At 39.9% G+C, this 24251-nt stretch overlaps 1 protein-coding gene across 17 annotated transcripts in view; it reads left to right on the top strand.

Moving 5' to 3' along the window:
- Nucleotides 1-24251, top strand: part of CEP192 (centrosomal protein 192) — a 130067-nt gene that overhangs the window by 5669 nt on the left and 100147 nt on the right. For 11 of the 17 annotated variants that reach the window (XM_063716812.1, XM_063716821.1, XM_063716819.1 and 8 more), the window contains 8 exons: nt 2107-2274; nt 4123-4248; nt 11121-11296; nt 15624-15676; nt 18048-18168; nt 19901-20049; nt 21189-21324; nt 21791-21915. In XM_063716812.1, coding sequence (XP_063572882.1) covers nt 2111-2274; nt 4123-4248; nt 11121-11296; nt 15624-15676; nt 18048-18168; nt 19901-20049; nt 21189-21324; nt 21791-21915 — 1050 coding nt within the window. In that variant the 5' untranslated portion in view covers nt 2107-2110. Of the gene's footprint in view, nt 1-2106; nt 2275-4122; nt 4249-11120; nt 11297-15620; nt 15677-18047; nt 18169-19900; nt 20050-21188; nt 21325-21790; nt 21916-24251 lie in introns of those variants that run through there. The other 6 variants (XM_024235835.3, XM_054537615.2, XM_063716817.1 and 3 more) reach the window with 6 other exon arrangements.

Here is a 24251-nt window from a genome sequence, read left to right as displayed (position 1 = left end):
ACAAGTCTGAGTCCTGAACAAAGAGTTAAGTTACCTTTTAAGGATTTCGTGGGGCGGCGGGGGGGATCTGTGCAGAAGGAAGCATATTACAGAAGCAAGAAACAAAGACAGTTATTCAATTAATTGAGACATGCATTATATCATTTCTTACTTTCCAAGGAAAAATGTGTTTTATGGCTTGAGTTTATCTGTCTAGTGACCTTGCAGCTGCACAGCTAGAGAAACAGGGTTTTCACAATGCCTGGGAAAGGAGGAGAGATAAGGCTCACTAGCCACAGAAAAACAGGCAGATAATTTTTAAAGGGCTCCAGCTCTTTCTCTTTCTCAGGGGGAATTGGGTTTTCTTACATAGAACTGAGTTTCTGCTTACACATTCTTTAATTTCTTTTAACTCCTATTCCAAAACAAGTAAGTTCTTCTTATTTTTTGGGGGGATAGAGTCTCACTCCGTCGCCCAGGCTGGAGTGCAGGGAGGCAATCTCAGCTCACTGCAACCTCCACCTCCCAGATTTAGGTGATTCTCCTGCCTTAGCCTCCCAAGTAGCTGGGATTACAGGTGCCCGCCATGACGCCCAGCTAGTTTTTGTATTTTTAGTAGAGACAAGGTTTCACCACGTTGGCCAGGCTGGTCTTGAGCTCCTGAACTCAAGTGATTCGCCTGCCGCAGCCTCCCAAAATGCTGGGATTACAGACATGAGCCATCGCACCTGGCCTCATAATCTCTTTAGTGGTCATAAAACTTCTTCTTTTTCTTTTTATATTTTATAATTAGCCCATACTGTCTAAAATCTATGCTTTAATCCAATTTGTCATTGATCGTAATATACTCCTTTATTACTGAAGTAGCTCTTTGAATAGTCTTCCAGGTTTTTAAGTCCTCTCCCTTCCCATATTATAGGTAGATTGTGTCAGTTCTTTGTTGGTTGCAGAATACAGTTCAAACTTTCCAATACACCATTTCAGACTTTTAGAATCTGGCTCCATTCTCTTATTCTAGCTTCGTTTACTGTGTTATTTTGTTCACCTGTTGCCAAAATGCATTGGAGTATTTGCTACTGCCAGCATAGACCTAGCACTTAGAGTGGATTTTCCAGTCAGACCTGGGTTTGAATCTTACTATGCAACCTTGGGAAAATTGAGCTAATTTAGTCTCTCAGTTTGTTTCTTCACCTGTCAAATGGGATAATACCTACATTGTAAGATTTTCTGTGGATTCAGTGAGCTAAGTTAGTAGATATGCAATAAAATTTAATTCTTTTCCTTCTTGGCTCGTGTTTGTCATCTGAAATAAACTCTCTCATCCCATACTCTGCCAGCAAAAGTTCTTCTCAGTCTTCAAGGCACATTGCCAATATCCTCTCATTTTTTTTAGCTTTTCCTGATTATCTTTTTATCCTCCTGTCATTATTTCCTTTACTGATTTCCATGCAGTGTGTATATGATACGTACTCTGAAAAATTGTTGAGACTGGCTAACATCTTCAGAGCACCGTGGTCAGGTTCTCTAGTAATAGCATAGGTTTTGTGCTGGTGTTTTCCAGATTTAGTCATTTGGGTTCCCCTTTCACCACTTTTACCTTGTCCATGTGCCAACTATACTTTAACTGAAAATTTTTCTTTGAATGGGTTCACTTTTTAATTCAGTCTTAACAACACTGTGAGATCCGGGCTAGATTTTTGCTAGTTGTACTTTTTCTGTTCCGTATTAGAATGAGTGTGTAACTACCAAACTTTTAAATATGTCCTAAAATCATTTGTATATACCATCAGTGTTATACCATCTTTGCTTTCTTTACTAGATAAGTTTGTAGTAATTCATTTTCCTTGCTACACCAAGCAAAGGGCAAATTAAAATGTGTTGTATTGCATCATTATGTTAATTATAAGAAGGTAAGTTTAATGTTTAAGGTTTCTATTCTCATCTATAAAGTAGCAAAGTATTCTGAGATTTATTTTACCTTAGACTATTTGCCTATTTCCCCCTTACTGATGCTAAAAAAACGATTTTTTTCCCAAGATTTATTAGTTTTCTAAGACAATGCTTTTAATCATTTAAAAACATTTTATAGTAATAATGTGACCTATAGAAATACTTTTGTTATTGCAGTGAGATGGAAGATTTTCGAGGTATAGCAGAAGAATCATTTCCAAGCTTTCTCACCAATTCATTATTTGGTAACAGTGGGATTTTGGAAAATGTCACTCTTTCTTCAAATCTTGGCTTGCCTGTTGCTGTTTCCACACTTGCTAGGAATAGATCCAGCACTGATAACAGGTAAGATTTGTTTGAGCAGATTTTTTTCCAGGTCCATAAAGCCTATAGCATGCTGATATTTATGTTCTGTTTCTCAGTCAAGCTTGAGCTTTTTATCTATGAGGTAGATGGGCAAATATGTGGAATGAATATAGAAAAGACAGAATTTACTGTCTCTTTCTCCACTGCATTGCCTTTTCAATGGATAGGTTTGGGTGGGTTTGGGATTTGAGCACCAGTTACCTATTTTGGTCTATTTTTTTTTTTTTTTTTTTGTCTATAGTGTTTTGGATTTGTATTAGTTCAGTCATACTAACGGCTAGTAATGTAAAACAAGTTGTGTTAGCGAAGTTCAAAGGCAAATTAATCGTAAGGTTATAGGAGTACCTCTTGGCATCAAGGGGAGGAGTGCAGAGCTTTGCTGCAAGAAGGGACAGGAATTGAGATTTGGGAAGCCATCAGGACTTGGGTTTTTGTCATCCCACTCTGTTTCTCTCTGTATAACTCATTGTCTTCTCTCTCTCTCTCTTTTTTTTGCTAATTAAAAAAATATTTTGTAGAGATAGGGTCTTGCTGTGTTAGCTAGGCTATTGAACTCTTGGGCTCAAGTGATCCTCCTGCCTCAGCTTCCCAAAGCGTTGGGATTACAGGTGTGAGCTACAATACCCGGCCTCTTCTCTTTTTTAATACACTGGTTTTATTTGCTTTTCTGTTAATGTTACAGAATATGGCAACACAAATTCTCAAAAGACATCTATGAATTACATTTCTAGCTACAAAAGTTAAGTAATGAACTGTCTCTTGATATCTCATGAGTTTCTGGTCCATCTTAGGTTAGGTGTCTGTTCCAAATCCAGTCACCTGTGACTAGAGTTTTGGGTCATTGGATCTATTTAGAGGTATGACAGAGCCTCACTTTTTAATTCATTTCAGCCAGGTTTACTCTTTACTGGACTTGTATGGCTGTCTTTCTCTTTCTCTTCCAGCTTTCAATCTGTCCTAGGTTTCTGAGGTAACTTGGCTCTTGTCATTCTAGTAACTTTCAGCTCCTGAAGTCAAGTTTCTCTTTCTTAGAAACTCAACCAGGCTGGGCGTGGTGGTTCATGACTGTAATCCCAGCACTTTGGGAGGCCAAGGCGGGCAGATCACTTGAGTTCAGGAGTTCGAGACCAGCCTGGCCAACATGGCGAAACCCTGTTTACTAAAAATACAAACATTAGCCAGGCGTGATGACGCATGCCTCTAATCCCAGCTACTCGGGAGGCTGAGACAGGAGAATCTCTTGAACCCGGAAGGCGAAGATTGCAGTGAGCTGAGATTGGGCCACTGCACTCCAGCCTGGATGACAGAGGGAGACTCTGTCTCTAAAAAAACCCCCAAAACTCAACCAGCTTTTATTTTCTTTACTTTTAAAATTTCTGTTTTATTACCAGATTGATGTTTGGTTAAATACACCTTGTTTTGTATCTTCAACAGGATTGTGTATAGTTTACACATCCATTACATGTAGGGTCTTGCATAATATATAAAGTTTGCCTATGCTTAAACTGGCCACTTTCTTGTCTTCTCTCAACCTAAACATTTAGTGAGGAGCACCATCTTGACCTTTGGGATGAAGGGGTTGTATTAACACTCTCAGCTCTTTTAGCTTTAAGATTTTTGTGACTGTTTTGTTGAATACAGATAAACTCCCTATTGCCGAGCCACAGGTTTCCATGCTTTGCACAGAGGATGATGGTTTGAAATACAGGGGCCCTATTTGTTTTTACCCCTGGTGGTTGGTTTTACTGTCACGCAGCCCTATGTCATGATGACATTTAAATATCTGTAATTTAATTCTTAACAATTAAAACAAATTTTTTTGTATAGGTATCCTGATATCCAGGCATCTTACTTAGTAGAAGGGAGATTTTCAGTCCCATCCGGGTCATCTCCTGGAAGCCAGAGTGATGCTGAACCAAGAGAGAGGTTACAGCTTAGCTTCCAGGATGATGAGTAAGTTCATACCTTCATTTGCTTGTACTATGTTAAAAGTGGGTCTTATGCAGTCTTGTGGAAAATGACAATATGATTGTGTATGTAATTAATTCTGATTAATTCTAAGAATCTTGAAGAGTTTTCTTTTCTTTTATTTTGAGGCGAAGTTTCACTCACTCCGTTGACCAGGCTATAGTGCAATGGTGTGATCTTGGCTCACTGCAACCTTTGCCTCCCTGGTTCAAGCGATTCTCCTGCCTCAGCCTCCTGAGTAGCTGGGATTACAGGCAGGTGCCACCACGCCCAGCTAATTGTTTTTGTATTTTTGGTAGAGATGGGGTTTCACCGTGTTGGCCAGGCTGGTCTCAAACTCCTGACCTCAAGTGAACCGCCCCGCCTGCCTTGGCCTCCCAAAGTGCTGAGATTAGAATTGTAGGTGTGAGCCACCGCGCCCGGCCAAGAGTTTTCTTTATGCATTATTAATCACATGTTTAGTCTTTCAAAACATTTTTTTTTTGGATTCTAAAAGTAACATGTGCTTTTGAAAAAAATAGAGAATATAGAAAATTATTTGGAAGACAGTAAAGGCCTGTAATCCCACTAACTAGAGAACAGCCATTGAGTACATTTTTATTTGTAGTCTTCCATACTATTTTGTATGTGCATTTATGCCTTTAAATCTTCTTTTTACTTCTAATATGAGGCTACAGAAAAAGAAAAATGAAAATAAATTTTTTTTTTTACAAAATAAGATTAAACTCTTATTCTGTTTATTACACAAAACATTAAGATGCAGTATTATGTTCAGCTTTCAACTACAATTAATATGAATCTGTGTCATAATGTTAATAACTATACTCAGGTCTATGTTGGTCATTTAGATTATTGCAGTTTTGCTATTATAAATGTAATAAACTTCCCTATGTGTACCTTTATATATACATTTTTCACATCTAGGATATTATTAGGATTTCTAAGGTTTAAATTGCTGAGGAAAAAATAGTTTATTTTAAAGACCATTACAAATTAACACATTGCTCTTTAGAAAACTTGTACCAGTTTATTCTGAATGCCGACTTCTCCCAGCCCTGCCCAACATTTGATGGTGCTATTTTTAATCTTTGAATTTTAGAGGTAAAAATAATTTATATAATACACATGTATATATGCATGGAAGAAAGTCTGGAAGTCTAAAAAACCAAAATGGTAATGGTGGTATTATAGACAATCTTGTTTTCTGTGTTTAAGTTTGTATTTGAGTATTTATGGGATTGAACCTACTTTAATGTCTATTCATTCCTTATATTTATGTTGTGAATTGCCTCTTGATAGCCTTTATATGTAAGTGCTTTATGTTAAAGATGTTAACCCTTGTGTATTCATTCTTTCAGTGTGTAATTTTGACTGAGTGCCTACTGTGTGCCACACACTTTTCCAGGTGGTTAGGAAATACCAGTGACTAAAACAGATGTTAAACAAGACACTAAAATATGCTAATTTTATAGTATATTGAAAGGGAAAAGTGCTAGGAAAAAATAGAATATAATAAGGAGGGTTATTAGGTAGGCTGAAGGCAGTGGTCAGTATGGGTCTCATTGTGGACATAAGATATGAGCCACGGGCACGACGGCTCATGCCTGTAATCCCAAGACTTGGGAAGGCTAAGGCGGGTAGATCGCCTGAGGTCAGGAGTTCGAGACCAGCGTGGCCAACATGGTGAAATCCCATCTCTACCAAAAACACAAAAATTTGCCAAGCGTAATGGCATGTGGCTGTAATCCTAGTTACTTGCGAGGCTGTGGCAGGAGAATTGCTTGAACCTGGGAGGTGGAGGTTGCAATGAGCTGAGATCACACCACTGCACTCCAGCCTGGGCAACAGAGTGAGACTCTGTCTCAAAAAAAAAAAAGAAAAAAGATATGAGCCAAGACTTGAGGGAGGGAGTTAACTATGTGGATGCCAGGGGGAAGCAGACTTCAGGCCAAAGGTGCGGCCAGCCTGAAGGAACTAAGGCAGGAGTGTAGCCCGTGTGGTTCACAGAGCAGCAGGGAGGCTGGGGAGGTGGTGAGCAGGACCTTGACTCTGACTCAGAGATATGGGAAGCCACTAGAGGGCTCCGTCTGAATTGTGTTTTAAAAGTCCCACCGTGAGAATCACTTGAGCCCAGGAGATCCAGGCTGCAGTGTGCCATAATTGCACCACTGCACTCTAGCCTGGGTGACAGAGTGAGACCCTGTCTCAAAAAAAGGCCCACTCTGGCTGTTGTGTGGAAAAAGAGACTGTAGGAGGCGAGAGTGGGAGCAGCATGGGCACAGAGCCTTGATTGTCCGGGAGTGAGGCAGATGGAAGAAAGCAACCAGGCCTGGTCCTCAGGATGCTTCACAGTGAGAAGCTGGGGACAGGAGGAATCAACAGCGAGATTAAGAGTTAGTGATCAGAGGCAGGAGGAAAACAAGCATCCTGGAAGCCATGTCAAGAGCATGTATAAAAGAAGAGTTATCCAACTATGTCAAATAAAATGAGGGCAAAGAATTGACCCTTGGAATTAGCATAGATTAGGTCATTGGTAACTCCAATAAGTAGTTTGGTGGAAGTAGGGACAGGCACCGTGGCCTACTCAGAATGAGTTTCAGAGAGAATGGGAGTTACTGTTAGAGGCAATAGACAGCTTGTGGAGTTTTGCTGCGAAAGGGAGCAGAGAAACGAGGTTATGACAGCTGGATGGTTGTAGTGGGTGAAGAGAAGTTTCACTTTTTTTTTGTGGTGGGAGAAGTTGCTGCATGTTTACGTGATAATAGGAATAATCTCCTGGAAAGGGTAAAACTTGCTGATGTAGAAAGGGAAGAGAATTGCTGCAGCAATGTCTGTGTCAGTAAGAGAGGGTAGGCCACAATGTGCAGTGTGGGGAGTGGCTTTAGCTGGGTAGGACTGCGGACAGTTCCTCTGTGGGAACAGGTGGGAGGACCGCCTGGGTGGGTAGAGAATCTGTGGAGGTTACCTTTTCAGTGCTTCAGGCTGAAAGTAGGGTTAGTGAAGTAGGAACCATAGTCATCAAGTCAGAGTGAGGGTGGAGGAGGAGGAGTTGGTGGTTTAAAAAAAAGATGTAAAATTATCACATGGGAGCATAGGAAAATGAATGGACAGGGTTGAAATGTTAGGATTCCTGGACAACATCAAGGGCCCAACTTGAGGGCCATGGGCGTGACTGTTCAGGGTGATTGTGATGTTTCCCCAGCTACACTGAGCTGTAGGAGTGCAGGTGAAGAGGAGGCAGAGAATTGGATTTAACCAGGGTTGTAGTTTATAAAGGGAGTGAGGGATAAGGTTGCTGAGGATGTAAGATTGGCCATGGGCTTTAGGTTAAGAAGGAGGAGAGGGTATGGACAGGGGGAGGGAGAGTGATGTGGTGGCACAGATGGGTTGGAGGTGCAGGTGGGGTTAGCCTCATATAGTTGTGGTACTAGAGGCAAGAGGGGTAGTAGGTGATTCAAAGCTGTGAGGCTCTAGGGAGAGCGACCTGGAAGTGGCACTGAGGGCAAGAAGGGCGTATATATTCCATCTCCACACCAGGTGATGATGCCACGGCTGTGGGAGAGATGAGGGTCCCCACTTGTCAGAGCTTGGGGGTAGCAATGTCCTCACAGGCTATTCAGGCTTTCATTAAAGCAGTAAGGTGAAAGGAATGTTCAGAGAAGAGATTCAGGAATGGCAGATCTTGTCAACCCAGCTCTGTAAATTATAGAAGGCACAGTAGAAGGGTTTTGTTTGTTGGGGAGTAGAAGGGCTGTGCAGTCTTCAAGGGGCTTGGAGTGCCAGCAGTGAGGCATCCCGGGCTGCTTTTAGGAGCTGAAAATCAGTAAAGGGCATTGTGAAGTTAGTCCCACTCACCTGTTGCTGTGAGGAAACCATAAATGTCAGGGATGGGAGGGCATCTTGAGGGTATCCTCTTGACTCTTGCTGGAGGCCAGGAGCTCTGGAAACTGGTCTTGTTGGTCCTTGTTCATGGAAGACAGGAGGCCTGGTGAGGTGAAGTCTTAGACTCAGTGCCTGGGGAGAGGTAAGTGCTTAGAGCTAGCTCTTGACTCTTGAACAGTCTGAAGCCCTGAGTTGCTGGTCTGAGTATAGGGCTTCTTGGGACACTATACTGGAGGGTCAGCAGCCTGGAGAGGCATGGCCTCAGTCTCCCGGTGAGGGATGGCTTCTTTGACCCCTTCTTGGGGAGGAGGGAATTTGTGTTTCAAAATGTCTTTATTCTAATCTTGGAATAAATTAATACTTTAGCTGAGTACAGAATTTTAGGATGAAAATAAATTTTCACACAATTTTGAAGATATTGCTACATTGTACATGAAGTCTGGTATAATCTTGATAGTTGGTTTTTTATCTGAACTGTGTTTTCTCTCTGGAAATTTTAGAATCCCGTCTGAGTCCCTTGTGGGTGGGGCTATTTTCCTCCATTCACTGAATTCTAATTGGCATTGGTTTGGAGATCAGTTCTAGATAACTATGGTTTTTCTTCTAGTTTTTCCTTTTCTTTTTCCAGAACTACTGTTTCGGATTGCCTGGGTTGTTCTATATCTACTTTTTTTTTCCCTTTTTTTCTGTTTTAGTGCAAAAAGACATTGTTCTAGGTAAGTTTCTTTTTTTTTTCCTGCTCATTAAATCATTTGGCAATCATAATTTTCATCATGAGAGCTCTTTTTTTGACCTTTTTTTTTAATGGGCCCTTTTTGTGGATGTACACTTGACCCTTGAACAACCCAAGTTTCGACTGTGTGCTTCCACTTACAAGCAGATTTCTTTCAACCAAATGTGGATGGAAAATACAGTATTCGTGGATGTGAAACCCGAGTGTAGTCAGTGCTAACTGTAGGACTTGAATATTGCATGTTTTGGTACACGCGGGGGTCCTGGAACCAGTCCCCCATGTATACCGAGGGTTGACTGTAACAGCTACATGGATACTTCTGAAGATTGTAATTAGAAATTTTGAAAGTTCTGTAAACTGTTCCTTTTATCCGGGGCTGCTTGCGTAGTTTGTTCATTTTTATTTTTGTCTCTTGAGCTGCTCCTTTTTTTCTTGTCTGATTTGTGGCTGTCTTCTAGGCTGCCTAGTGTGGGCATCCTTATCTGTTGTGTATGTAACTCTTATTTCTCATTGGCTTCCACACAAGAGGGACGTTGTTCCTGGCCATTTACTGTAGAGTGTGCAGGTTGGAGTCTTAAATTTTATGCCAGATGTTTAATGCTTTCTTCTGGGCCGCTGTAACTGCCGTCGCTTCGTTCTCTACAGGCATTTTCTGTGCCTTGATTGCAGGCAAGCCTTTCCCTCCCCATTGTCAGGTGCTCATTGTCGTGTGTGCATGGCTGTTGTCTCTCGGGTGGGAAAGAAGGGTGGGTGCTCCTGCCATGCTTCATGCCGGGCTTTCAGTCCCCCCCCCTCCTGCGTTCTCCGACTCCCTCCTGCCCTCCTTCTGACTGTAGTCACGGAACATTTTTGTGTTTCTCCCTGGCAGATTTGTTTCCTTTTCTGCTTCCGGGCCCTTCTGTTCTTGGATTGTGGCTTTCTTTCCCCCTGCACACCCCATCTGCTTTTCAGATTCCAGAATCTGGGGTAAGCGTGGGTTAGGACTGGTAGTTCTTACCCAGATTGCTTCACTTTTATAGATTTCCTTACTGTCATTTTATTGGACACTTGGAAGTTGCTCTTGCCTCTTTAACTGGAAACTTATGACTGAGTTTGAAAAATTTTTTTGAGCTAATAAAAATATGGGATAGCTGTAGTTTTGAGGAATTAGCATTTTTAGAGGGATGGTGGTGAATGTAGTGTGCCCTGCTCTCAACTGTCCCTGTCATTCTAAAGTTCTGGTGGTCATACTACATGCTTTTCTCAGGGAGGGCTTTAAACATGGAAATGGACCTAACTGTCCTGACTTATTTACTTCCTATCACCATCTGGCTCCCCCACCCCTTTTCCTTTCTGTCCTTGCTACCCCTTGACTTTGTAACTATGTATAGTCTTTCCACCTATGCCTTTCCTTTCCTGTACTCAGTGAAATTTTCCTGTACCTACCCACGAGTGCACCTTTGGCTTAAGCTAGTGACTTTTTATGTACTACAGCCCCAGTAAAGAGATGGAGAAACTGGGAAGTAAATTGTAGTTAGGATTGGAGAGTTGCCTCAGGCATGAAAGGTTGGGATTTGAGAAATATGGAAGGACTTTTAAAAAAAATCCATCCTGGCCAAATTTGAGTCTGGCTCTAGGTATCAGTTTGTCATGTAATGAATTTGTTGCATTTAGAGGCTTTTTCCTGAAGTTCCATTCCCACCCCTCTCTTTCTGTGGTGAGCTGCTCTAGACCCAAGAGCTTTTGGAGTAGGGTAGGAGGAAAATTGCCTGTAAGAAAAATACTTTCATCCACACAGAAAACAGCAGAGGTAGAAAGAAAGATAAGGACAAGAACTAGGACTAGGGATAAAAGTAAAAACAATTGAAACCTTTATTAATTCACAGATTTGGCTATTTTGGCAAATATGCCAATATCCTTTAAGTCTGCAGATTTTAGAAAGCTGAAGTATGTAGACTGGTAATTTCAAGGATACTTATTTTGGAAGTAAAAAAACCACTTTTTGCTGCTTGAAAGAGTAACAGTATGACGTTCTCTTTGATTTTGGTAGGCCGTGTATCACTGGACCCAAAATGTTGCTTCAGTCCCCAGAATACAGTGCAGTGTTAGCAGTTGTAGTTTTCTGGCTAGACTCAAATGTTTTTTTTTATTGCTTCCATTTTTTCTTTTTAAGAGGTGAAATACATAACTGATTAATAAATATTTTGTAAATTTACCCAAGGTAACTAACATTTTATCGTTCTTCTGTTTCCTAATAAAAAAGTTCTATCTCTAGGAAAAAGAGCTATGTGGAAAGTCAACGTTTGTCAAATGCTCTCCGCAAACAGTCAGCTTTACAAATGGAGACAGCAGGACCAGAAGAGGAGCCAGCTGGAGCTACAGAATCCTTGCAGGGCCAAGATCTCTTCAACAGGACTTCACCAGTGGAACAAGCACAAGGTACTGAACTATTTGAAATTATTTCTTAATGCATATGTTTTAATTTCCTTTTTCATTTCCTTATCTTTGGATTTTTTTTTTTTTTTTTTTGAGGCAGGGTCTCACTCCTGTCGCCCAGGCTGGAGTGCAGTGGCGTGATCACAACTCACTGCAGCCTCAACTTCCTGGGCTGCTCAACCTATCTTCCCATCTCAGCCTCCTTAGTAGCTTGGTCTACAGGCACACACCACCATGCTAGGCTAATTTCTTGTGTTTTTAATAGAGACGGGGTTTCGCCATGTTGCCCAGGCTGGGCTTGAACGCCTGGACTCAAGTGATCTGCTGTGCCTTGGCCTGCCAGAATGCTGGGATTATGGGCATGAGCCACTGTGCCTGGCCTTTTTTTTTTTTTGCTTAATTTTGAGATGGGTTCTAGCCGTGTTGCCCAGCCTGGTCACGAACTCCTGGGCTCAAGCAATTCTCCCTCCTCAGCCTCTCGAGTAGCTGGGACTGGATGCATGCATTGTCACTGCTGGCTTCGATGTAGTCATCTTGTACTATCATATTGTAAACTGAAAATGCTTTGGTTCGCATTGTACCTATAATACCATATTTATGGTACTTTTATAGAAAAGGTCTCCGCTTAACCTTGTTGACTGATTTCAGCTGAAATTCTCTTTGCTTTGGAAACCATGCTGTCAGATGGCCACAGCATACTTTATGTTCAAGACACGCCTGTTTTTAGTGTATCTTCCACTTTTCTCCCACTAATTAATTTATATTCTTATCGAGAGTCAATTTTGTTTCTAAGCCTATTTTTTTTATAAAACTGATGAATTATAAGTTCTAAAAGAAATTACTGTTTCTAAGAAAACTAGGTTGAATGCATTGGAAATACTCAAGGGTAAGTCATTTGAAAAATTGCCCTCGGGCCAGGCATGGTGGCTTACGCCTGTAATCTCAACACTTGGGGAGGCTGAGGTGGGCAGATCACCTGAGGTCAGAAGTTCAAGACTAGCCTGGCCAACATGGCGAAACCCTGTCTCTCCTAAAAATACAAAAATTAGCCAGGCGTGGAACTGGCTACCTGTAATCCCAACTACTCGGGAGGCTGAGGCAGGAGAATCTCTTGAACCCGGGAGGTGGAGGTTGCAGTGAGCCGAGATCGTGCCACTGCACTCCAGCCTGGGTGACAGTGTAAGACTTCGTCTCAAAAAGAAAAATTGCTCTCAAATTAGATGTGGAGAAGAAACTACAAAAATATGGGGGGTCAGGCACTGTGGCTCATGTCTGTAATTCCAGCTGAGGTGGGTGAATGGCTTGAGCCCAGGAGTTCAATATCAGCCTGGGCAACAAGGTGAAACTCTGTCTGTACAAAAAATACAAAAATTAGCAGGGTATAGTGCTGTGCGCGTTAAGTCCCAGCTACTTGGGAGGCTGAGGTGGGATTGCTTAAGCCCAGGCGATCAAGGTGATCATGCCATTGCACTCCAGCCTGGGAGACAGACCCAGACCCTATCTCGAAAATAAATAAATAAATAAAAATATAGGGAAAGTTGTTTAAAAACATCATAGGCTTCTGCTGTCTGATTCCTTTTAAGTACTCCACATTCACTTTCTTTCATCAAATCAAAACTTGAAATTGAAAAGTACATTCTATGCACTTATATAGTGTGGTATTCTGTAACTCCAAACTAGTTCAGTGCTCAAAAGGACTTGCCTGATTGTATGTTGTGAGATTGATGAATGAGTACACATTATATGTTAGAAAAATTTTAAGGGAGGTTTGTATTTCTCTTGATGAAAAATGTTATATATATGAAAGAAAAGAGTGGTATTATCACTCAAGCAATAAAAGAAAAAAATAGATGAATTAGATTTCAGAATTAAAAACTTCTATGCTTCAAAAGACACTGTGAAGAAAGGGAAAAGACTGGGCCGGGTACGGCGGCTCACGCCAGTAATCTCAGCACTTTGGGTGGCCAAGGCGGGCAGATCACCTGAGGCTGGGAGTTCGAGACCAGCCTGACCAACATGGAGAAACCCCGTCTCTACTGAAAATACAAAATTAGCCGGGCATGGTGGCACATGCCTTTAATCCCAGCTACGCGGGAGGCTGAGGCAGGAGAATCGCTTGAACCCGGTAGGTGGAGGTTGTGGTAAGCTGAGATTACCCCATTGCACTCCATCCTCGGTGATAAGAGCGAAACTCCATCTCAAAAAGAAAAAAAAAGAACTTGTACAAATGGCCAGTAAACACATGAAAATATACCCAGTATCATTAGACATCCAGGAAATGCAATTCAAAACCACAGTGAGGCTGGGCACAATGGTTCATACCTGTAATCCCAGCACTTTGGGAGGCCGAGGTGAGTGGATCATTTGAGGTCAGGAGTTCGAGACCAGCCTGGCCAACATGGTGAACCCCTGCCTCTACTAAAACAACAAAAATTAGCTGGGTGTGGTGGCGGGCGCCTGTAGTCCCAGCTACTTGGGGGGCTGAGGCAGGAGAATCACTTGAACCTGGGAGGTGGAGGTTGCAGTGAGCCGAGATTTGCACCACTGCATTCCAGCCTGGGTGACAGAGAGAGACTCTGTCTCAAAAACAAAAACAAACAAACAAAAAGCAATAAAAACAGAACCACAATGAGATGCTGCTTCACAATCTCTAGGCTAACTATAACAAAAAAAAAAAAAAAAGGAAAATAACGTGTTTGTGAGGATATGGAGAAATTGAAATCCTCATACATTATTGGTAGAAATGTAAAGTGGCACAGCCACTTTGGAAAGCAATTTGACAGTTCCTCAAAATGTTAAACATTGTGTTACCACGTGGCTCTGCATTTGCACTCCTAGGTATATACCCAAGAGAAAGGAAACCACATATCCACACAGAGACTTGTTTTTGTTTTGTTTTGTTTTGTTTTTGAGACAGAGTCTTGCTCTGTCACACCCAGTGCGTGGTGTGATCTCGGCTCAGTGCAGCCTCTGCCTCTTGAGATCCAGTGTTTCTCCTGCCTCAGTATTGCAAGTAGCTGGGATTACAGGCATGCACAACTACACCCAGCTAATTTTTGTACATTTAGTAGAGACGGGGTTTAGCCATATTGGCTAGGCTGGTCTCGAACTCCTGACCTCAAGTAATCCACCCGCCTCAGCCTCCCAAAGTGCTGGGATTACAGGCATGAGCCACTGTGTCCGACCTCACACAAAACCTTGTACATGAATGTTCATAGCAGCATTACTCATAATAGCCAAAAAGTGGAAGCAATTCAGATGTTAATCAACTGATGAATGGACAAAGAAAATGTAGTATGGCCACGTGAGTGGAGTATTACTCATCCACAAAAAGGAGCAAAGTACTGGTACGTGCTTTAATACAGGTGAGCCTTGAAAACATGCCAAGTGAGAGAAGAAAGACACAGAAGGCCACAAAATGTATGGTTCTGTTTATCCATAGGGAAATCTATAGATACAGAATGGCAAATAACAGAAAGTAAATTATTGGTTGTCAGAGGCTGGAAGGTAGCGGGAATGGGGAGTGATTGCTAATGGGTATAGTGTTTCATTTTGGAATAATGAAAATAGTGGTGATGGCCGCACAACCTAGTGAACATACTAAAAGCCACTGAGCTGTATACCTTAAAAGAGTGAATTAATGATATATGAATTGTATGTATCAATTAAAAAAACTTCCCATGTACCTATCCATTGGTATAAGATTTTGTCATACTTGCATCATCTCTCCTTTTCACTACTTTTTTCTGATATTTTAAAATTTTAGATGCCATTTGTGCGTATTTCAGTATGCATCTCCAAAAGTGTGGACATTTTCTTACATAACCACAGTGCTATTAACACAGCTAACGAACTTAGTGATTATTTTTTTATTATCTGATACAGTTGTTCGTATTGATTTGTGTGAATGGGGGTCTGAGAGAGGTTTTGTTATGCTGCAGCACCTTTGTTGCGTCTCATGTGTCAGTGCCTTGTTGAAATACTCTAAGTCAGTCACACTGTAGTTTGTCCCACTATTTGGGTTTGTCCCTTTGCTTACTCAAGGTGCCATTTCTCTTGTTTCTCTCTCCACATCTCCTTCAAAGCAAAAGTTAGCTGTAAAGTCTTGATTAGATACATATTCAAGTTCTTTGGTACAATTTTTTTTATGAATTCCCCACCCTAACATTTAAAAACATGTAACTGACCTATGATGGATTTGTATACATCATTTAAAAGTGCTTTTATTCTATTTCAAGAGAAGAATATTTCTTGCTATTTTTAGGTATCGTTGGGTATTTGGTTGATAAAATAACCTGGTCTCTCAGTTTGTTTTTGTTTTCTTATACAGATTCACCTATTGATTTTCATTTACAGTCATGGATGAATAATAAGGAACCCGAGGTAACCTTTTATATATTTGTTATCATTTTCTGGAGTATTATAGGGCAGTAAAATTTCATATTTCGCATATATAACTGTTAATATTAGTTAGATGTCATCTACTTTTTTCTAGTAGAGCTCTAACTTATCCAGCTTCAGTAAAAATGGGAGTTTCTCTCAAGTAATGAGAAGGTTCGGGGTAGTGCTGGTGCCTCGGGACTGTATTCTTGGGCATGGTGATGTCAGAGCTGAGTCCATCTGTTTGCTCTGCTTCACTCTGTACTGGCTTCATCTAGAGTGTTAGCTCCATGAGGGCAAGCATTTGTGTGTGTGTGTGTGTGTGGCTTCATCTAGAGTGTTAGCTCCATGAGGGCAAGTGTGTGTGTGTGTGTGTGTGTGTGTGTGTGTGTTTCATTGTATCCTGAGTGCCTGAGTGTCTGGAATGGTTCTTGGCCCTTAGTTGTCACTTAATAATTTGTTAAATGATAGAGAAGCTGTCTCATTTGTCGGCAACACAAGCCTATACTCTTAACACTTGTGATCAGAAAAGAGAAAAAAGACAGGTCTAATGAGCTCACTTGGCTCATATGTCCTCCACTCTGCAAATCACTGTGCCAAGGGGTGGGTTGGGATGAGCCTGGATCTAATGTCCACTTCTGTGTGTGTGCTTGTGCATGAGTGTGTATACATGCGCAGATAGAGGAATGCAAGTGACAACCCCACTGGACCACGTGAAGTATAAAGGATGGGCTCTTCAAAGGAGAGATGCTGAGAAGATAAACAGTTTATGCCCAACATTACCACCAAACCTGGATTTCAGGCATGCAGTCATGAATTTATGAGACTTACTTACAAAATATCAACTAAACACTGTTAAAACTTATAAAAAGGAGGCACACTTTTTGTTTTGTAAGAGTTGTAAAGTTGATTTTTATAGAATGATTGCAAAAGGGTCTAAAGTAAAAGTTATTTCCCTGTGCCAGCGATTGGCAAACCATAGCTTATGGCCTGCATCCAGTCTGCTGGCTGTTTTTGTAAAGTTTTATTGGAATACAGTTGTGCCCGTTTGTATATGTTTTGTTTATGGCTGTTATTTGTGCTACAACAGCAGAATTGAGAAGCTGTGACAGAGATTGTACTGCTCATAAAGCCTGAAGTATTTATTATCTGGCCCTTGCACAGAATGTTTGTTGACCCTACCCTATGCACTCATCCTGTATGTGACCCCTAGTAAGTTTCAAGTGCGAGAGATGCTTTTTAGAGGAAGTTAGGTGTAGTGAAGTTGAAATTAATTAATTTTTGAAATTAATAATATAAGGGACCTTAAAACTGGAAAGCAACGTATAGAAACATGAGATGCTTGATTAAAAAGAGGAAGAAATGAGAATAGGGGAAAATAAATGTGTTAGAAAACAGACTGAAGGGAGCTGCTACTATGTGTAGGTCTCATCTCACCTGTGGAGCTATGCCACTTTGTGAGAATGGAGACATTTTCTAGGGACCAAGCATGGCAGAGTACACGGCGTTCTCAGTAGCCAACATGACCAAAAAGACAGGGATGTTTTACATATTGTGCTTTCCCATACAGATTTTTTCCCAATTTTTATATTATAAAAACTTTCAAAGCTCAGAGTTTATATGGCACAGCTGTTAACATTTGCCATATTTTAAGTGATCATCTATTTTAAATAACAGTAGATTATAGTAGTCCTTGATGCCCCTGGTGCTTAGTTATTTGTGAGAAAAGCTCAGCACTGTTCTCTCTAAATGTAAAATTGGATTAAGATTCCATGTTTCCGTCTTAAAAATCAGTGCGCATTTTTGCAATATAATTCCTATGCTGGTGTTATTTACATATATATATGTAATATATATGAAATATAATCACACTGAGAGGGAAATGTTACATTTTCATTCTGGGCCTTGAGTATCCTTATTAAATGGCTGCGTGCCCTTTAGGGTTACATGTTCCCTGGTTGAGGAGCAGAGAAATTGATTTTTCCAATGTAATGGTGCAGAGTTCCTTAGATACAGGCTGCCGGGTCTAGCTTTGCTGTTATCTTCACTTTCTCCTAAGCCTTGTGTCGCTCAAGTTCAGTTATGTATTTGTGTACTTACTATATTACAAGCCTCTCTGAGCATGTGCACAGTTTGAGGGAAGCCTTAAGTTTTAAGGATGTTCTATTGGGTAGGTCAGGTGAGGGAGGTGGCATGGGGGAAAGAGAAATTATTAATACATGTACAATTGCTAGCCCTTTATTGCCTAAGCTGTGATTTACAGATACTGAACACATTGGAGGTTGAGAACGTACTTGGTCCTTTTTGTAGCCTTGTACTATGCTCTTCAGAGCCCTGAATGTGCTTCTCTTACTTGCCATTTTGTTTCTTATAGATTGTTGTGCTTGATGCTGGAAAACATTTTGAAGACAAGACTCTAAACAGTGACCTAAGCCACACTAGCTTATTAGAAAATGAGAAACTTATGTTATCAACAAGCTTGGAAGATTCTTCTGGTACTGCAGAGTAACCTGTGTTTCCCTGGTCTTCACCTTGCCACTCCACTTTATTCTTCTTTGTTGCAGTAGTTATGATGCCAACTTTTTGGGTTTTTTGTCCTTACCTTTTCTTCCTACCTGCCAGCACTCAAATGGCCACTTCTATTAAGTGATGGAATTCAAGAATTTATTTCTATATATCTATCCTGATATGATTATACTCATCCTCAGTTGAACATTGTTAGGGTACAGAGTAGTCACCTGGAGGTGCCCTTTGGTATATAGCACTGTGTTTAGAAATTGGGGGAACCATGAAATTTTTTTTTTTTTTTTTTTTTTTTTGGAGATGGGGTCTCACTCTGTCACCCCTGCTGGAGTACAGTGGTGTGATCTTGGCTCACCACAACCTCCGCCTCCCGGGTTCAAATGATTCTCCTGCATCAACCTCCTGAGTAGCTGGGATTACAGGCGCCCACCACCATGTCTGGCTAATTTTTGTATTTTTAGTAGAGACAGGGTTTCACCATGTTGGCGAGGCTGGTCTGGAACTCCTGACTTAAAGTGATCTGCCCACCTCGGCCTCCCAAAGTGTTGGGATTACAGGCGTGAGCTGGAACCATGAAATATTTGGCCTCTGCTCTCGGACACCTTAGTCAGGTGCAGAGAAGAGATGCAGAGCCAATTGTCAGATTGGGTTTCATAAACCCAACAGGCCCCAAATGTGCCTGGGAATTATAGGGGGTGAGAAATTAACTCTGATTGAGGCAGGTACTGAAGGTTTCTAGAAAAAGGTTGGAGCCTGTGCCAGGCCTTAGATATGGGAGGAGGAGGACATGTCAGGAAGCAGGAACAGCATCAGCAAAGGCCCTGCTGTAAGCACGTGGGTTGTGTTTTGGGAAACAGCCAGGGGTCTTGTGTGGCAAGTTTACAGCACCTATAGGAGGCCACATTGGTGAATAAGCCCAGAAAAGTAGACTGGGGCCACATTATGCATGGCTTTGAAAACCAGGCTGATGAGCTGAGTGAGCATCACATCCATGGAGAGCAGGTTTTGCTACCAAAGGAGTTTTCAGACTTTTTTGGATTTTGGAATAGTGGATAAATAATCATAGACCTGAATGTATCTAATCTTTGATTGCTTTAGTATGCTAGATTCTTGTAGACAGAATTGCTAAGACATAGGTGATGAGTGTTGTTGAGACTCTTAATGTTGATTGCAAAATTGACCTCTAAAAGGACATTGCCAACTTAGAAGACCATGACTGATTGAGAGGTCATGTTTTATTTTGTGCTTGCTGAGCTGGGTGTTACAGTGTTGAAAACCCCTGCAGTGGCCTTTCTCCTTCCCTCCCTCCTCCCTCCTTCCTCCCTTTCTTCCTTTTACTTCTCCTGTGATAGGCTTATCTATACTTTTTTGATAGAGGTAACCATTTGCCACACCATTTTCTGGAAAGTCTGCTTTCTTCTCATTGATTTGTGATGCTACATTTATTGTATCCTGACTTTTGATAACATGCCAGGGTCTGTTTCTGTCCTGTCATCTCAAAGAGGTTAAATATTTATCTTGTATTAAAATGTTCATAATGGTTTATAATTGACTGAAGTTACAATAGTTTTCTCATGTCAAAAAAAAAAACACCAAAATCTTAGTCCATTGACTCATTTATGTCTTATTGGCCTTTCTAATTACAAATTATTGCTTAGTCACTACTTTAAAGCATGTCCTATTTTTTCTCGATTTTATCAATAGATGATGATATTGATGATGAAATGTTTTATGATGATCATTTGGAGGCTTATTTTGAACAACTGGCAATTCCAGGAATGATATATGAAGACCTAGAAGGACCAGAACCGCCAGAAAAAGGTTTTAAGTTACCTACAAATGGTCTTAGTCAGGTGTGTTCCAGTCTTTATGATTTTTCAGAAATTTGACATTAGAAAATTACTATTGGTCTCCTTGGATGTTCACATGAAATGTAAGCCTTTGGACTTTGGACTTTTCTTTGGACTCTGTGTTTCCGAGGTATGAATTGATGAGAAATGCCTACCCTTTCTTCCTTCTTGGTACCTTTCCCTCACCTACAGAAAATTAAAGGAGTAACACAATGGACATCTACAGCCTCTTCCTCCAGTTAACCAATTGCTAAAGTTTGCCACCTTTGCATTTTCTTTCTCTCTCCATAAATACTTTCTTCTCTGAATCATTTGAAAGTAAGTCACAGAGAGTATGACATTTCACTCGAATACTTCAGCATTTATCTTTTGTAGATAAGGACATTTTCCTGCATAGCCACAATTCTGTTACCTAACTTTGATATAATAATTTAAATTACTGTACAGTCCATATTCACATTTACCCAATAATCCCCAGAATATCCTTTATTCTTACTATTTTTTATCTACAATTTAATCAAAGATTAACCTTGCCTTTGGTTGTCCTGTCTCTTTATTCTCTTTTAATTTGGAGTAGTTCTTTCATGACGTGATCTATTTTGTAAAATCTAGGCCCTTTGTTTTGTAGAGTGAATCGTAATCTAGTCAGGAGGGAAAAATAACCGTAATCTGTTTTCCCTCCTGACTAGCTTAGATTAAACGTTTTGGCAAGAATACAGATTAAACAGTTTCTCATGAGTGGATTCATAGTAAACCAGGCAGTGTTGTGTGCTTCTCATTGCCCTACACCAGGAGACGTTTATCTCTCCCACAATTGGTGATACTGTTTTTGATAATTTTGGCTAAAGTGATGTCAGCTGATGTCTTCTTGTGAAGGTAGCTTTTCCCCTTTGTTATTAATAAGTCGTCTGTGGGATGAGATATCAGCCCTTTGATCATCTTATTCCCTGGCAACTCCTCACTAGCTGGTTTCAGTGTCCTTGCTGACTCTTGGAAATATTGATTACTCTCGTGACAATGGCAATTTTTCTAATTCCTTCTACATATATTTTCTGGCATCCTTCAGTAAGGCCACATTTTCTCCCTCAAAATATTTCATTTTAATTTAAACGATTAATACAGCTAAGATATTCTTTCAACAGGCAAATGAAAACGGTAGCTTAAACTGCAAGTTTCAATCAGAAAATAACAGCTCTCTGATTTCCCTCGACTCACACTCTTCTGAAACAACTCACAAAGAGTCTGAGGAAAGCCAAATTATTTGTCTACCTGGGACTAGTAAGTATAGAAATATGATTCTTTTGTTCTTAAGTTCTAGTTTTGACTTTACCTTTTTTTAAAAAAAATATTTCTCTGGTATGATTTAGCATATATTAACTCTTCTAGTTCCTCAGGTCTTTAGACAGTTTTAAAACTTTTCAAAAGAGCTTTTAATAATAGCTGAGTAAATTAGTGTTACTAGAAATACCGTAGTATATATTTCTTGGATTGAATATTACAAATAATTGTATTCTATCCAGACATTGATAATTAAATATGAATTCTTTGGGTATGGTAGCAGTTTATCATGTTTATTATTGCCTCTTACTGTTGCTTATTTTCTCTCTATGAAAATGGCTAAATTTGTCATAGGAGTGCTAAGTATTAGGTTGACATAAAATAATTTGACTGGCAAGAATCAGTTATTATGTTAGATTACTCAGATTTGATGTGGCTCCGTTAACATTTTTCTTTATTTTTTCAGGTAATTCTATAGGTACTGGAGGTAGTAGAAGGCACACAGATGGTGTGTTACCGTTTTCCTCTGGTACTTGGGGAACTGAGAAAGAAATAGAAAATTTGAAGGGTATTGTTCCAGATCTTAACAGCGTAAGTTATGCATTTTTCTTAGATTTCCTATGAAAAAAGGAATAAGGGGTCTTTTGTGTTTATATGATATCAGTTTTTTTCAAAGAAACAGTTACTGTTGACTTCTGAAAAATACAGAAAAAGTAAAGAACTCACTGCTGGTAATGTTTTGATATGTTTATAAGTATCTTTCATACAATTATATACATTTTCTTGCATTTAAATATTTATTGACTTGCATTTAGATTAGTCATTTGGAAAGTTCTTTAGCCCAGTGTCCAGTCATTACATGAAAAAGCAAACGGATCTTTTACCTTGCTCAAACATATTTGTTTTTCATTGTTTCAGTTTTTTCTGTTTGTTAATAGTACCCCGTTTCTCCTGTGCCTGAAGCTTGGTAGTCATTTCTGACTCATACCTGTTCATTATGCCCTTTTTTAGTAGTGTTATTGTAGTTTTATAAACTGTGATTTGAATTTTGCATGTAAGTTAATTTTTTCTCACTTAGACCCACTTGTCCAATATTGATTAAAATAATGCTTGCTTTTTTGCTTTATTCTATGCATCTCTATTTTGTACATGTTAAATATATTTTTAATTTAAATTTTAACTTGTAAAATACATATAACATAAAATTTACTATCTTAATCTTTTTTTTTTTTCTTTTTGAGACAGAGTCTCACTCTGTCACCCAGGCCGGAGTGCAATGGTGTGATCTCAGCTCACTGCAACTTCTGCCTCCCAGGTTCAAGCAATTCTCCTGTCTCAGCCTCCCAAGTAGCTGGGATTACAGGCACACATCACCACCCGGTTAATTTTTGTATTTTTAGTAGAGATGGAGTTTCACCATGTTGGTCAGGCAGGTCTCAAACTCCTGGCCTCAAGTGATCTGCCTGCCTTGGCTTCCCAAATTGCTGGGATTACAGGAGTGAGCCACCACACCCAGCCACTATCTTAATCATTTTTAAGTATACGGTTCAATAATGTTAAGTACATTTACATTGTGCAGCCAATCTTCAGGACTCTTCATCTTGTAAAACAAACTCTACCCATTAAACAACAAACCTCAATTCCCTCCTGCCTTCCAACTCTTGGCAGCTACCATTCTACTTTCTGTCTCTGAATTTGCCCACTCTGGGTAACCTCATATAAGTGAAATCATACAATATTTGGCCTTCTGTGTCTGGCTTATTTTATTAAGCATGATGTTTTCAAGGTCTGTTCATGTCATAGCATATATCAACATTTCATTTTTTCTTATGGCTGAATAATATTCTATTATATATACCACATTTTATTTATCCCCTCATCCTTCTGTGGACACTTGAGTGTTTCTGTCTTTTGGCTTTTGAGTGTAATGCTGCCGTGAACATCAGTATACAAATACCTGTTCAAGTCCTAGCTTTCAGTTTGTTTGGATATATATGTAGGAGTGAAATTGTTGGGTCATATGGTAATTCTGTGTTTAATGTTTTGAGGAACTGCCATAGTGTTTTTCACAGCAGCTGCACCAGTTTACATCCACCAGCAAAACACTAGGATTCCAATTTTTCCACATCCTATTTAACACTCTTTACTTTTTTCCCTTTTTAAATTATAGTTATCCTAATGAGTATGAAGTAGTATCTCATTGTGGTTTTGATTTGCATTTCCCTGATGACAGTGATATTGAACATCTTTTTATGTGCTTCTTTTCATGTATGTCTTCCTTGGGGAAATGTTCATTTAAGGCCTTTGCCCACTTTTTAATTGAGTTTTTTTGTTGTTGTTGAATTGTAGAGTTCTTTATATCATCTGGATGTTAATTCCTTACCAAATGTATGATTTGCAAATTTTTCTCCCGTTCTGTAGGTTGTCTTTTACTTTCTTGATATTGTCCTTTCACGTGCAAAAATTTTAAATTATGATGTAGTATGATCTATTTTTATATTGCTACGTGTGCTTTTGTTGTTATAGCTATGAAATTGTCAAATTCAATGTCATGAAGATTTTCCTGTTTTATTCTAAGAGTTTTATAGAGTTAGCTCTTACATTTAGATTGTTGATCTGTGACTTTGTGAAAGAAAAAGAAAAAAGGGAAAAAGAGAAAACGATTGTTGATTTGTTTTGAGTTTATTTTTATATATGGTGTTAGGTAAGGGTCTAACTAACATCATTCTTTTGCATGTGGATATTAAATTTTCTCAGCACCATTTATTAAAAAGGCTGTTCTTTCTCCATTGAATGGTCTTGGCACTTTTGTCAGAAATCAATTTATCATGTATGTGAGGGTTTATTTCTGGCTTCTCTAGCCCATTGGTCTATTTGTCTGTCTTTCTGACAGTGCCACACTGCTTTAATCACTATATCTTTGTAGG

Source organism: Pongo abelii, chromosome 17 (assembly GCF_028885655.2).
Source record: "Pongo abelii isolate AG06213 chromosome 17, NHGRI_mPonAbe1-v2.0_pri, whole genome shotgun sequence".
Lineage (NCBI taxonomy): Eukaryota > Metazoa > Chordata > Mammalia > Primates > Hominidae > Pongo > Pongo abelii.
Note: the sequence above shows the minus strand (reverse complement) of the source record. Positions and strands in the feature narration are given on the sequence as shown.